Source organism: Pholcus phalangioides, unplaced genomic scaffold (assembly GCF_987345545.1).
Source record: "Pholcus phalangioides strain wild (caught in Gottingen) unplaced genomic scaffold, Ppha-v1.0 ptg000003l_1, whole genome shotgun sequence".
Classification (NCBI taxonomy): Eukaryota; Metazoa; Arthropoda; class Arachnida; order Araneae; family Pholcidae; genus Pholcus; species Pholcus phalangioides.
Window position 1 is genome coordinate 37,923,519 of NW_028301596.1, and position 15,620 is coordinate 37,939,138.

Consider the following 15,620-nt stretch of genomic DNA (forward strand, 5'->3'; position numbering starts at 1 on the left):
TGGACTGGTAAAAAATAAAAAGAAGAAAATAAATACAGTATTATATAGTAATAATTTGCTTACCGGCGAAGAATTAATAAATAGAAGTACACCTGGATAGTAAAACTAATTTGCGGACCAAAAAAAAAAGGATAATAATCAGGAGGAAAAACAAACAACGTAAGATTAATAATTTGCGTATCGGCAAAAAATAAATGAAATGGGGAGAACCTAAACAGCAGAAGTAATTTGCGGACCAACAAAAAGAAATAAATAGGAGGTAACTTAATTAGTGGAAGTACTTTTTGGGCCCACAAAAAAATAAACAGGAGAAAAAAAAAACAAAACACCGTAGTAGTAACGATTTGCGAACCGGCAAAAACAATTATAAACAAATAGAAACAATTTGCGGACTGGCAAACATAAATATAAATAAACAGCAGAAATAGTTTGAGGACCGCCAAAAAAAAACTGAGTGGGAGAAGCAACTTGCTGACCGACAAAAAATAAAAAGAAGAAAAAATGAATACAGTATTATTTTTAGTAATAATTTGCGGACCAGCGCGAAAAATTAATAAACGGGAGTGAATCTAGATAGTAAAAGTAATTTGAGGACCGGTAAAAATAATTATAAATAAATACTGTAGCTCAAAAATAATTTGTGAACCGGCAAAAAATAGGGTGGAAAAATGAGCATCGTAGTGGTGATGGGGACCTGCAAAAATAAATAAAAACAAGGAAATTCAAATGGTACAAGTAATTTGCGGACCAACAAAAAATACTGTACGTACGAAGAAAAAGAAATAGTACAAAAAATTTGCGGGCTGGCAAAAAATAAATTGATAGGAGAAATAATTTTTGGACAGACAAAACATAAACACAGTAGAAGAAAAAAAACATTGCGGACTGACAAAAATAAATAAATAGAAGAACTAACTTGCGGACACGCCGATGAAAATAGATGAATGGAAGAAATGATTCGCAAACCTGCTGACGGAAATAGAAATGAATACAAATATCAATTTTTTTCGCTGATTCTGAAATTATTTCGTTCCATGATTCTGGAATTATTTATTTCGCTCATTCTGAAAATATTTATTTTGTTGATTATAAAATTACTTCTTTCGCTGATTCTGAAATTATTTATTTCGATGATTCTGGAATTATTTATTTCGATGATTCCGGAATTATTTATTTCGCTCATTCTGAAAATATTTCTTTCGCTGATTCTGAAAATATTTATTTTGTTGATTATAAAATTACTTCTTTCGCTGATTCTGAAATTATTTATTTCGATGATTCCGGAATTATTTATTTCGCTCATTCTGAAAATATTTCTTTCGCTGATTCTGAAAATATTTATTTTGTTGATTATAAAATTACTTCTTTCGCTGATTCTGAAATTATTTATTTCGATGATTCTGGAATTATTTATTTCGATGATTCCGGAATTATTTATTTCGATGATTCCGGAATTATTTATTTCGCTCATTCTGAAAATATTTATTTTGTTGATTATAAAATTACTTCTTTCGCTGATTCTGAAATTATTTATTTCGATGATTCTGGAATTATTTATTTCGATGATTCCGGAATTATTTATTTCGATGATTCCGGAATTATTTATTTCGCTCATTCTGAAAATATTTATTTTGTTGATTATAAAATTACTTCTTTCGCTGATTCTGAAATTATTTATTTCGATGATTCTGGAATTATTTATTTCGATGATTCCGGAATTATTTATTTCGCTCATTCTGAAAATATTTATTTTGTTGATTATAAAATTACTTCTTTCGCTGATTCTGAAATTATTTATTTCGATGATTCCGGAATTATTTATTTCGCTCATTCTGAAAATATTTCTTTCGCTGATTCTGAAAATATTTATTTTGTTGATTATAAAATTACTTCTTTCGCTGATTCTGAAATTATTTATTTCGATGATTCTGGAATTATTTATTTCGATGATTCCGGAATTATTTATTTCGATGATTCCGGAATTATTTATTTCGCTCATTCTGAAAATATTTATTTTGTTGATTATAAAATTACTTCTTTCGCTGATTCTGAAATTATTTATTTCGATGATTCTGGAATTATTTATTTCGATGATTCCGGAATTATTTATTTCGCTCATTCTGAAAATATTTATTTTGTTGATTATAAAATTACTTCTTTCGCTGATTCTGAAATTATTTATTTCGATGATTCCGGAATTATTTATTTCGCTCATTCTGAAAATATTTATTTTGTTGATTATAAAATTACTTCTTTCGCTGATTCTGAAATTATTTATTTCGATGATTCTGGAATTATTTATTTCGATGATTCCGGAATTATTTATTTCGATGATTCCGGAATTATTTATTTCGCTCATTCTGAAAATATTTATTTTGTTGATTATAAAATTACTTCTTTCGCTGATTCTGAAATTATTTATTTCGATGATTCTGGAATTATTTATTTCGATGATTCCGGAATTATTTATTTCGCTCATTCTGAAAATATTTCTTTCGCTCATTCTGAAAATATTTCTTTCGCTGATTCTGAAAATATTTATTTTGTTGATTATGAAATTACTTCTTTCGCTGATTCTGAAATTATTTCTTTCGCTGATTCTGAAATTATTTATTTCGATGATTCTGGAATTTCCTTTCGCTCATTCTGAAAACATTTCTTTCGCCGATTCTGAAATTATTATTTTGAAATTATTTCTTTGGTTTATTCTGAAAAATTGTTTCTTTTGTTTATTCTAAAAAATTATTTCTTTTCTGATTCTAAAATTATTTCTTTTCTGATTCTAAAATTATTTCTTTTCTGATTCTAAAATTATTTCTTTTCTGATTCTAAAATTACTTCTTTCGCTGATTCAGAAGTTATCTCCCGTTTAACTTTTCTATTCAAAATCCTCCATGGGTTTTTAATATCGACACTTCCAACATCCGAATTAAACCCTTACATTTCTTTGTTAGGCTTAACCATTTTCAAAAATTACAGCCCATCTTCGTTTCTTCAGATTGTCACAAATTTAGCTTCTTCCCAAGAACTATAATCGCCTGGAACAACCTACTACCAAATATTGTAGATTGTACTACGATTTCCGAATTTTCCTGTATCATCAATCGTCATTTTCGTTGTACATAATTTCCTCATCCTCTTGTATAGGCCTCGGCCAAACAATACTGAATAAATAAATAAGTTTCTTTGGATGATTCTGAAAGTATTTCTTTCGCAGATGTTACGAAAAATTTAAACACATATTTTTGACCTCAATTGCAGGGGGAACCCCACTAATTTTCGCTTTGAATGGGGCTCATTGAAGTCAAAATTCTGCCCTGGATACGGGTAACCTACAACTTTGTATTTCCAAATTATTTATTACATTGTCTGTATGCAGTACAAAAATAATAATGCTCTAAGTAGTAGTGAATTGTGCGTTTCTGGGCCGTAGAAGCTCCTATGGGCTGACCCATGGGCTAACCCATAGGAACTTCCACGGCCCAGAAACGCACAATTCACTACTACTGCTCTATCAACTTGGATCGTTACTCTTTGTCTGAAGGTATTTGAATTTATGGAATTACATAATGAATAGTATACATTTTTAACCATGGAGTCTATGGGTTGGGTCTGTGAGACCCATGCATATGTTTCTCTCATTTACCGACACGTGGTAGGAACTATTTCTTTGAGTTTCACGCTAGCAATGGTTTATTACCTTCATTTTGTGTTTATAATGCAGCTAAAATGATATTATCATTAATCAATCAAATTATTATAAACGAACGCTGTATATATAAATATTTACAAAAAATATGTTCAAAGATGGGTCTCTGAGACCCGACACGTGCACTGACGGAACATTTTCTCACCCGTGTGCACTGGAGAGTTAAGTTCTATATTATGTATCAACAAACGGTCATCCTCTCACCTGTACAAGGTCACAGAGAGAAAGCTCCCTCTCAGATTCCTGAACAGATGTTATGGAGTTTGGATCCTTGAAAACGGTCAGATACTTCTCTTTGCTGAAATTCACTCTTTGTTCCTAATTTGGAAAAGAAAAACAATCAACTTTTATAATTTAGTACAGGTTGTTTCAGAAGATACTGTCTAATTTTGAAATGACATTCCTTTCCACAGTGATTTACGGAGAGAGATTAAACTAGTTGTTCGTTTAATGAGCGGGCCTGGAATTTCAAATACGTAAATCGGTTTGTGAGATTAGTTACAACTTTGGCTAACAGATGATGCCACATTCCAACAAGCATTGAGTTATATTTAGGGTTTCAACCGCCCTACTACGTTTCGGAAAATTCGCCTTTTTTTTCCTCCTTTCGAGGTTTTTTGGAATTATTTTGTTTTTTTCCTGGAGCAGGTAACATTCGTTATATTGCCCGCAAACATGGATTCAATAACATTGCGATTGATTCGAAATTGTCGCCTTGCCATGGACATGGCAAAAGTGGGGAGTAAAGTTTGAAGCCATTTTACCGTATAACGGATGCGCATACCACACGAATTAACTAATCAAGCTGATACGACGCGTTTGAGGACAGTTACTGGAAACCTTGAAATGGCCCCACAGAATAGAGTCGGTGAATAAACCGACTGTAGCGCCATCTATGGATCAAATTTTTTTGTCAATTTTGCAAACCGTTGTATTCAAAATTTCAGACCAAACCGATCAAACGTACGACTTTGATTCATCTTTCCCATGTATCACAAAATAAAAAAATTTATAAATTTTATACAGTCCCCTTCTGCTCTGATCCAATTAGAAAGTTGTTGCCCTGTCTCTCCTGAGGTCAACCACAAAAATTTCAAATTTTCTGAGTGCTATATTCGCTGAGAAATTCGAATTCAAAAGTTCCGGAAAGTATAGCGTAAATGAGGGAGAGAAGCGCTGTGTGCGTTAGTTTTTGCTGTTCTTTACAGATTTTCACCGATTTTTTTAATTCAAAAACCTTAGCTGAGGTTGCACTACGACTAAACCAGACGTGCACTTCGTCCACATTCCACTGCGGAACTCCTAACGAATTGGTACGTGTTGGAATGTGTGTGTATGTATAGTGTACCTTACGTGAAGTTTGTTTCTGTGTAATGCTTGTTATGTATAGTGCTGCCATCTGCAATCAATTTTTTTTTAAACTACGAGTTTTTCTTAACTCATAGTGACTGAAGTGTAATGAATGAATAATTATAACGTTGTAGGCCTGTTGCTCTCTGTGGTGTGGCGAGACATTTTAACGGGGAGATCGGCTCGCACTCGCGAGTCGAAGTTGGGAACCGCAGAAAAATAACTTCAGCCGACCACCACTGCTGCGACGGTGCGATCCGTCACTATGACCACCAAAGCGACAGCTAATGTTGCACTCACAAACACGGATTTTTTGTTGTTGTTGTTGTTGTTGTTGGCCTCAGGAGATACAGGGCAAGAACTTTGTAATTGAAACTTAGAGGACAAGGGGATCGTATAAAAACTTAAATTTTTTTAATTTATTTTGTGATACCTTGTATTTTCCCTCTCAAAACTGGTACAGCGTAATTGTTGAACGCCTTTTGAGCATTTTTTAAACTGGAGTTATATCTCTACGACAGACGGTTGATGAGATAAAGGCGGCATTAGCACTTAGAGGGCACCCTGTATATATATTTCTTTATAAATAGCATTGCAAGAGAAATGTTATGACAACAAATACTCGGGAACAATAATTGTTTTTTTTTTACCGAGAATCGCAGATCATATGTTGCCGCATCTTCTCCCGCTTTTTTAGTCCACAATTAATTAAATATTCCAAACGAAAATTGCAAAAATTCGTAGAACTTTTTTTCCTCTATTTCCTTTAATCGACTTAAAATATGCAAATTAAACAAGAATAAAGCTGCACCCTGAGCTGCAGGAAGGAGGATTGGGGACAACCCCTGATCAAATTTTGATCAGACTTCTCTCTATTTTGTTTTTATAACAAGTTCTTTCAATCAGAAACATGGTTTTAATACAGTCGAATCCCGTTTTAACGAAAATCTCGTTATATAACGAACACTTTTATAATCCCTCAGATAAGTTCACATAGGAACACTGCCAAAAACCTGGAATTCCGTTATAACGAAGCGATTTCTCTGATCTCAGCAAGTTGAAAAGGTTCAAAATATGCAAGTCACTCTGAATGTTTCAGATGCAAAAACGAAAAAAAAACCTGTACGAAGATTTTAAACAGTCGGCTGATGTGAAGATGAATTTTGGAAAGAGAAAATTCCCCCTGTGTGCCCTTGTGCGGGGAAATTGAATCCACGTTCTCTCACTTTCCGGGTTCACTTGGAAGTCTGATGAGACAGCACCTCCTAGAGATAGAAGGCCTCCGCATGCTGCTCGTGACGTCAGCAAGTAGTCCATCCTCACTCGGAATAGTAAAAGGAAAAAAAAAATCCGCTGCACGTGCCAGTATCATCGTTGCGCAGAAAAGAAACTGTCGGACTGGCGATTTCTATGTCCCACATCCAATCGCTATGCGGTATTTGTGAGCCAACCAGGAAGATTCTACGCCAAAATAAAAAGAAACGAAATAGGATGGAGTCGTTCAAAATGTTGCAAACTTGCTAGGCTAACGACTCTCTTTCTCGTTACCCCGTAGGCAGTCTTAATGACGTTACAGATGAACTTGGCAACTCGTGCGGAGTCTCACCCGGAAAGTGAGATGACGTGGGTTCGATTCCCCGCAAGAGCGGTTGAATCTTCTCTCTTCCCTAAATTCATCTTCGCGTCAGCCTGCTGTTAAAAACCTTTGTATGGATAGCGGAGCGTGACATCATCCTTGGCAAAACTAACTGGTGTAGTCAATTCAGAGTTTTATTTTGTTTTGAACTTTCTTGTGAAGTATTATTTGTGGTGTTTGATTCAGATTTTCATCCGAGGAAACGAAGAGTTGAAGCTTCGAGCCTCATTCTTTTTGGTCATAACCGAAGTGATATATGTGTATTAATCACGTGCAGATCCCGGATGATGTGTCGAGGGGAGAATTGTGTAAGTTCTTTGAATCATCCCATAGTTCATTGATCATTCATTGAGTGCATGTGCTTTGCCTTCCCCCCGGAAAATATTTTCCCCATCCTGGAAAAAGTTGAAATGACGGTTCTTCTATTCCTCCCCCCCCCCTCCCACTAGATCCTCGCCTGAGCGAAGACAGACACCTTCAGTTGTGAATGAAGATGTAGTAGATATCTTCAGCTGCGGGAATGGAGCAGAGGCAGACATCTTCAGATTCGAATCGAGCAAAAACAGACATCTTCATCTGCGAATGGAGCGGAAGCAGATGGATGCCGGATGATGTGTCGGAGAAGCGACTTACTGTCGTTTCGCGGGCACTGGATCACCCCGAACGGACCAATTTACCCCCATATGTCATTATTCGGCTCTTGGGAAGGGCAATCGCCCCCATCGTACCCCTCTGGATCCACGTTTGGTGTTGATGACATTTATCGGCGTGAAATATTCCTCATGTTAACAAAAAATGAATCACTCTGGACCGATTCTGAGAGCTGCAGGTTGAATATGACAGAAGTTGAACCCGTACACTTAATTAATCTGGATACCCGTACACTTAAATTAAATCGATTTTTCTTGATGCCGGAATAAGTTTCAGCATTATCATGGTAAAGAAGATGGTCCTGAAGCCCTTGTCTTTAGAGAAACGGGGTGGGGGATTGCTCTGATATGGAAAAGATTATATAAGAAACTGAATACAATGTGGAGATGAATGAAGGAGAAATTTTAGGCTTTTGTAGGGGACCGCAGCACATTGGTCCAAATCGCGAAATTAGCTGGAAAGAAAATGAAAAATGAAGTTTCAATACCTGGAAGGAAAAAACACCATATCAGTGTGTAACTTGAAGTGTTTATTTCATGACATTTATTCTCTTCGACGAGCATTGGAGGGACAAACTAGGGTGATGACGACTCAAATAGGACTTTCGCTGAAATACGATGAGAAACTTAACTTTCTTAGTTTATTACTCGGATGTGTTTGAGTGAAACTACAATTTTTTCCCCATCTATTTTGACGTGAATACATCTTTTAAATCATCTGACGATACTGGAACCATTCGCAGAAAGTTGCGTCACGAAATTCTTTAAGTGCTCATATCTCAGGAAGTACGCAACGCAAATCAAAAACAATACTATCGTCAGATGCACACTGCAAAGGTTCATTCGGCGATGACACTCCGGTTTTAATATTTGCTCTGGTCTGGACAACAGGCCCACAGCACTGATTCGTAACAAATTGTTTTCCACTTATCTCGAAGCTGTTCACAACGAATAAGAGACGATATTAGTATTGTTTTTGTTAGTTTTTCAAATACGAAGCCGATGATAATGGCATACTTGACATAATTTCATTACGTCAGTACCTTATACGCGATTGAAGGCCTAAAAAACGTATTCGTGTCAAAACTTGCTGCCTTGTCTATGGCAGTTTTTTTCGATTTTATTTCTTTTCGATTCGTCTTTTTTTTCCAATCCCGAATACGACATATTATTTTTGAAAATAGCACTTGAAGTTTTGTTTATTTTTGAGTTGTTTCAAACCCAGAAAGTGACTTACAAAAAAAGTTCATCGTTGTTCAACCGTGAAACTTCTTTTCGGATGTTTTACATGTTGTGGGTAAACATATTGTAAGATTCATTGTTACCCCTAGCCTTAAAATAATTTTTGAAATTACCTTTTTGCTATAACTCGCATAGTGCTAATGGTGGTTGGGCTTGCCTTTTCGAAAGTCCACACACATCTGTTGATCAAATAAATGGACGAAAAGTCTGCACATAAAAAGTTCAAATATTCCGTCGAACTTAAAAGTATTAAATTTCATCTGAATGTAGAAACGCGTTTCACATAAAAATCACCTTTGAAAAAATTGAAAATCCTACGAGACCCTAACGCTTTTCTTAGAAAGTAACTCATCACGGTTGCAAACAAAACCGTGGTAAACACTCCAAAAAAAAGATCAGGATAGAAAATTTTCTAAGACATTGGGTTTGAAGAACAAAAACCCCGCAGTAGAAAGTCTTTTGGAGAAGCACACCCACACAAGAGCACGCGTTGTTACTACAGTATACGCAATATATGCTAATGACAGATCATCTGGCCAACGCACGATGGCGAATTTAACCACTTAGAAAAATTTTAAAAGCAAAGACTCGTTCTTGGAGAGGATTTGTTTTCTACTTTTGTCAATTTTTTAATTTGTAGAAAAAAAGTTGCATAAGCTCAAATAAACTTAAAAGAATAAAAAAAAATTTTCAAGTGTTAGTAGCTTTGTGTGAGAGCATATATCTGTTATTTTTAAATAACCAGAGTGAAGATTTCTCTTAATTTTTGTTTGAAATTCCATTTCCCTTTCAATTCGAAACATCTGAGCGGTAATCCAAATCGAAAATACAAACTATGTTTCGCAATTTTACATATTTCATTTTTGAATTGTTGTGCTAAGAATAATTTTTTTTATTTTCAGAATTGAAAGCTTCATTTTTTTCATATGAAAACATTGAATTAAGAGCTCCGGAAATAAATATTTTCACTGTGGTATTTTGTTCTAAAATACTCTTGTACCATTATTTATTTCAATATTTTTCCTCTCTGAATGTGAGGGAAATATTATTTTGAGTACAACTAATCAAAGAGATAGCAAAAAAAAAATAAAAATTGATTAGAAAAATGTAGGTTTAGCATTAAAAATGCAGAGAATTGCAAGAAGAAGAAGAAAAAAAAAACCGCACAGCAATCGAAAAACGCTGATATAGGAAAAACATTAATCTCACATAAATCGGGAATTGTTGGAAATTCAAGGTTTCATTTCATTCTATTGAAAGGTTCATAAGAACCAGAATTTAAATTACAATAAATCAAAGAATAATACGATATATATGTAATCCTCCAATTACAGCCGTTACATTATTTCACGTACGCTGATTGGATATAATTAGTTCTTACGAAAAATCAAGTACATAATATGCTCACATATTCAGTTTTCGATAATACAGGGACAGCAGTGATTTATCGATCTTCTCAAGGCTTTTGAATGGGACGCCCACTCACTCTTATACATAGAAGAGGAAGAGAGAGAGAGAGAAGAGATCTAATTGAACTTACGTTCCGTACGCCGAGCATATTCTCTATAATCCGAAACTGCACGCTTTGGAATCCAGAGGCAGGAGAGAGGTATGACCTGGAAAATTGAAATGACGTGAAATAATTGGTTGGATATTAATTAGCGCGCATAACGATCACACACACGCTGCAAGAGATGGGAGAGAGAGAGAGCAATCGAGGCTCTATGAAAATAGTACAGTAAGGACACTACGGGAGGCCCACTCGAACTCATACCAGCCGTTCACACTAACGAAAGCAACATTGTGTTCATGAAGGGGAGGGGGGGGGGAACTAATTGATTGAGCTGAGTGAGGATATGTTTTGATAACTAGAGAGCTCATGTCATGGCGTTTGAAAAATTCTTTCGCCGTTTGAATATTGTTATTGTTTCGTATTTATGAATGATATCTATGCGTTATTGAAAACTGTAATACACAGGGTGTCCTGTAATTGCTAGCATGGGTTTTATCTCATCAACCGTCCGTCGTAGAGGTATGATTCTAGTTTGAAAAATGCTCGAAAGACGTTTAAAAATTATCTTGTGCCAGTTTCTAGAGTGAAAATACAGTGTGTCACAAAACAAATAGGAAAAAAGCCAAAATTTTTATACGATCCTTCCTGTCCTCTAACTTTCAATTACAAAGTTGTTGCCCTATATCTCCTGAAGCCAACAAAAAAAAAATAATCCAAGTTTCTAAGTGCAATGTTCTATTGATATTTTTACTCAAAAATTGTAGAAAATGTATGAAAGAACAGCAAAAAAACTAACGGGCAAAGCTCCTTTCCCTCATTTATACTGTTTTTTTCCCCCCAACTTTTCCCCGATTTCGGAATTTGAATATATCAGCGAATATTTCACTTGGAAATTTTTTTCCCCCTGTTTGCATCGAGAGAGACAGGGCAATAGCTCTTTCTAATAAGAAGTTAGAAGACAGGGGGGACCGTATAAAAATTTAGATTTTTTTAAAAATCTTGTTATTCACTATATTCCCACTTTTAAAACTGATACAGGATAATTTTTAAACGGTTTATGAGGATTTTTTAAGCTGAGACTACACCTCTACGACGAACGGTTGACGAGATAAAGTTCGCGTTAAGCACCTACAGGGCATCCCTGGGGTGCTGCTGCTTGCAATCTTGTTCGAAACATGTCAATTCTTTTTATATTTGCAATATATAGCCTACATCTTCGTGGAGGAAAGTCATTTTTTGCTGAATTTCCGCGAATTAGTGAATGTATCATTGAGTTAGAGGGTTACAAAAAAACTGAGGACAAAACACATGCAAACAGAGCCACCACTAAAAGATATGAGGGAGCTATGAGTTAGAGGGTTACAAAAAAATTGTAGCTCCCTCATATCTTTTAGTGGTGGCTCTGTTTGCATGTGTTTTGTTGGGGTTCTTTTTTTGGTGGGTCCCACGTTTTTTTGCTGGACACATCTGTGATTTATCACGAAACTCGTGGCCGTAGATAGAAATTTTTTTTCGGACAATGAGAACTGCCATCTAGACCTAGGTTTTCGGTGGACCCCAAAACTTGAGTGATCTAATACGAATCTCTACGCAGTAGCCCAAGATAACACCCCCCTCATAAAATAAGGGTTCCAGCTCGGTGGCCCGGGATGATTCCCACCTTTACGGTTGTTTCCCCCCCCCCCCAAACTGCAAATTTTTGGGTTTTTCTCACAATTTCGAAGCGGGGGGGGGGTGGAATACTTGCTCAGGTTTTGATGAAACTTGGAGTGTAAAAATGTTTTATTACATAAGAATTCCAAGCTGCCAAGCCAAGACTTTTAAGGCCCTTCCCCACCTTCCCAATCATTTTTGTGGCACCACGGTTATTTTCTGCACACGAGGACTAATTAGATCAAGGACTACATTTTATTGCCGATTCTGAATTTTTTTTTTTTTTTTTTTATACTAACCGAGAGGTTAGTGCGCTGACCACCCGATGTTGGACTCTCTGCGGTAGCAATCTTTTTCGGTGGTCATGTCGCCGTTTCTATTGTATATACCTGCACATCAGGAAAGTTTCTCACAAAAACGAACGAGGTACGGAACTCGCGACATCCCTACCTTCGGTACTTTAGGCGTAGGCGAGTATCTTATCCACCTAGGCTCTACCGCGCTTCCCTTCTTAGACTTCCCCTGTGATGCCATACTGTCACTCACCTGAACTCCATAAAGTCCATCGGTGTCATGGTTTCCAGTATCGCTATCTGATCAACAAGAACCTGAAAGACGAGAAAAGAAAAATGGTCCTGTAATCAATGGGGGCCAATGTTCATATTAGGGACCGTTCAAGTATTACGTAAGCAAATTTTTAGTCATTTTTGACCCCCCCACCCTTGTCAGCAAAATTTAGTCATCAGCTCTGCCCCTCTGAATCCTAACTCATATTTTCATAAAGGGTGGTTGATGACGTAAGCATTATCCAAACCCCCCCCCTGTCATCAAAAGTCAGCAAATCAGAAACCCCCCCCCCTTATCGATGATGACGTAATACTTGAACGGCCCCTTATAAGTGCCACACACCAATTTATCTATTCTATTTTGCAGGATATAATAGCACATAGGGTACTTTATAGTTGACGCTAAGTATAAAAATTAGAGTAGGTAATATATGCCTTATATGATGAATAATTAATGTTAAAAGAATAGCATTAATGACGTCTTAAAAGGCTGATGAAGTGACTTCTGTCACTGCCCTGTTGAGTGACTTTCTGCTTTTTATCTCCCCTCTTGCCTGCTTAAGCTTTCTTTTCCCACTAGATTAATAACCCAATATGGGTAAGGGGTCATTCAAGTATTACGTCAGCATCGAGAGGGGGGAGGGGGTTTTGGATTTGCTGAGTTTTGATGACAAGGGGGGAGGGGGGGTTTTGAAGGTTGCTTACGTCATCAAATACCCCTTTTTGAAGATATGAAATATTCTAAGCTGCTGACGGAATTTCGCTGACGGGGGGGGGGGGTGGTGTCAGTGTTTTGCTGACTTTTGCTGACGGGGAGGGGGTCAAAAATGGCTGAAAATCTGCTTACGTAATACTTGAATGGCCCCTAATATTAAACTCTAAGTAGTTTAAAAATAAAACATATACAACCATGGCGAAAATCGCACTACTAGTCCAGGGTGGCTAAGAAATGACTCAGGGGGTATGCACTGTTTGCCAATTTCAGTCGGAACCCACAGGTCACTATGACATATTTAAGATTTAGGAATTGCGAGTTAAGATTCTACATTTCTTTTTGCTTCTATTATTCGAGTTTCACTGTTGTTATTTTGCCGCATACAAATAACAACTGTTTTTTACGAACGTTATTATTTATAAAGCATTAACTAATATTATATTGTTTTTTTTCATGCGGCACCTTAATCAAAATCCTGTCGCTGATTTCAATCGAAAAGTTAATAACAGTTTTATTTGATAGGTGGCGGAAGGAGTTCTAGTTTATTGATGTTTTTGTCGCTTGTAAATATAACACGGTATTGTATAAATTGGTTTCAATATTTTTTCTAGTTCTTTTGTTTTCAATATTTTTCTCGTTTTCCACTCGTCCAGGTCGAGCACTTCCCCGGCAAACGAGAGACCGGGGTTCGAGTTCCCACGAGGGCAGAAATGCATTTTACTTCAATGAAACGCCGATATCTCTTTATTCGAAAAGTTTTCCGTATATGTTGTATTCCACAATTACAGGAATAGGCATGGATTGTGGTCCATACTCAAACGATCTCTCTGTGGGGCAGATTGGAAGACACATTGTTTTCCGGAATAATCCTGCAACGCACTGGGAGAGCTTCAAGATTTGATCTGTGAGACATGTGCGCATTTCTGTTGATGCACTTACAGAGAATGAGTGGAAATTTCATTCTGCGTTTGCGCCCTCTCTGAGCAGTGAAAAGGCGCACATTTTTAATCTATTGTGATGTTATTGCAAATGTCAGTTTATAGCCTATTTCTAGGACTTCATACTGCTGCTTCAATGTGCGGCGTCACCATTCGGCAACATTTGTGACTAATTTTGAAATTTATGTATCAGATTTTTATGACTTCCAAAATAAACATACCACTTGTTTTAATCTTCTATCGATCACCGTTCCTGAGTAATTTAATTTTAAAAACAGGAGATTTGTGTGGGACACCCTGTAGCAGTAGCACTATCTAACAACCAAGAACGACCATTGCATAGTTTGGTTCATCGTTTCAGCTGGGTTTTTGACAGTATGGATTGGAAATGTTTTATCTGCCAGGGGGATGTCTCCCTGCAGACTTCACTAATACATTACCGAAAATGCCAAGGCATCCTCTACTTAAGAGGCCAAATCCCACATCATCTTTCTGTCCAGGAACAATTTTAGCGTTACTCAGTCTGTTATATAGTATTTGAATTCATTAACTGACTTCAGTCATAAATATTTAACGAGGCATCTCAGAATTTATCTTCGATACGAATATACGCGGAGTTAAATAACGTAACTTGATTATCTAGCGAAAGCACTAAGTTATACTAGACAGAACTTTATAACGTTAGTTTATCGGAAATAAAGGGTTTAAGGAGAGATAAATATTTGATATTATTTAATGAAACGGACAAAGATAATGATGAAGCTATTAGTTAATTAACTGAGAGAAATATAACTAATATTTGTAGTCAAAATCAAATATTTTTTGACAGACAAAATTTTATTGTTAGGCCGTGAGCCTATTCAAAATCAAATATTGCAAGAGTTATGTAATTTTTTAAGGCTACCTAATCATCCATTAACAGAAAAGCCGGGAAAAGGCTGTCTTCTATAAATGCTCACTTCTCTCTCACTCTCTCTCTTCTAGCTCACCCATACTTTTGTCACCCGGTGTAAGTTTGGTTCCCCTGTGTAATGTAAAAGAAGCAGTTAAAGTGGTGAATTCGGCGCCCCCTCTAGGCACCCGCTTGCGCCCCCTCCCCCACTTCGCCATCAAATATATCAGCTCTTACAACTTATTGAAAAACACACTCCTATTTATATTTTCTGACCTCTAAATACAGGTGTGTACTTAATAGGTTTTTTTCTTTCTTTTTTTTTTGTACTGAACTGACAGTACGTTTTGAAATTTTGTTGCAGAATTAATGGCCCAATAATAAAAATATTTTTTTGTTTTTACAATATTGTTTCGCCAAGGTCAATACAAGAGGGTGCGATGATGGTATTTGACATAGGCGATTGATGCTACATACAAAATCAGAGATTGAAGTACAGTCTACAGAATTTGATGGAAGGTCGTTCCAATCAATAATTGTACGGGGGGGGGGGGGGGAACTAAATTTGAAGCAACCTGTGGATGCAAATAAAGGTTTCAATTTTTGGGAGGGGTTTTAGGATAAATTCTTTTATGTCTGATCTTGATTGGAGGAAACATAAAATCATAATGACGTCGGAAATCAGTGATTTCCAACGTGGGCGTTAACGCCCCCTTGGAGGCGATGGAAAGTTCCAGGGGGTAGGTAGAAGCTACG

At 36.4% G+C, this 15,620-nt stretch overlaps 1 protein-coding gene across 3 annotated transcripts in view; it reads right to left on the reverse strand.

The window, feature by feature from the left end:
* Nucleotides 1-15,620, reverse strand: part of v (Tryptophan 2,3-dioxygenase vermilion) — a 58,137-nt gene that overhangs the window by 21,764 nt on the left and 20,753 nt on the right. For all 3 annotated transcript variants that reach the window (XM_089247823.1, XM_089247840.1, XM_089247832.1), the window contains exons 6-8: nucleotides 12,300-12,361; nucleotides 10,128-10,203; nucleotides 3,914-4,027 (exon numbers count right to left, since the gene is read on the reverse strand). In XM_089247823.1, coding sequence (XP_089103949.1) covers nucleotides 3,914-4,027; nucleotides 10,128-10,203; nucleotides 12,300-12,361 — 252 coding nt within the window. The remainder of the gene's footprint in view (nucleotides 1-3,913; nucleotides 4,028-10,127; nucleotides 10,204-12,299; nucleotides 12,362-15,620) is intronic.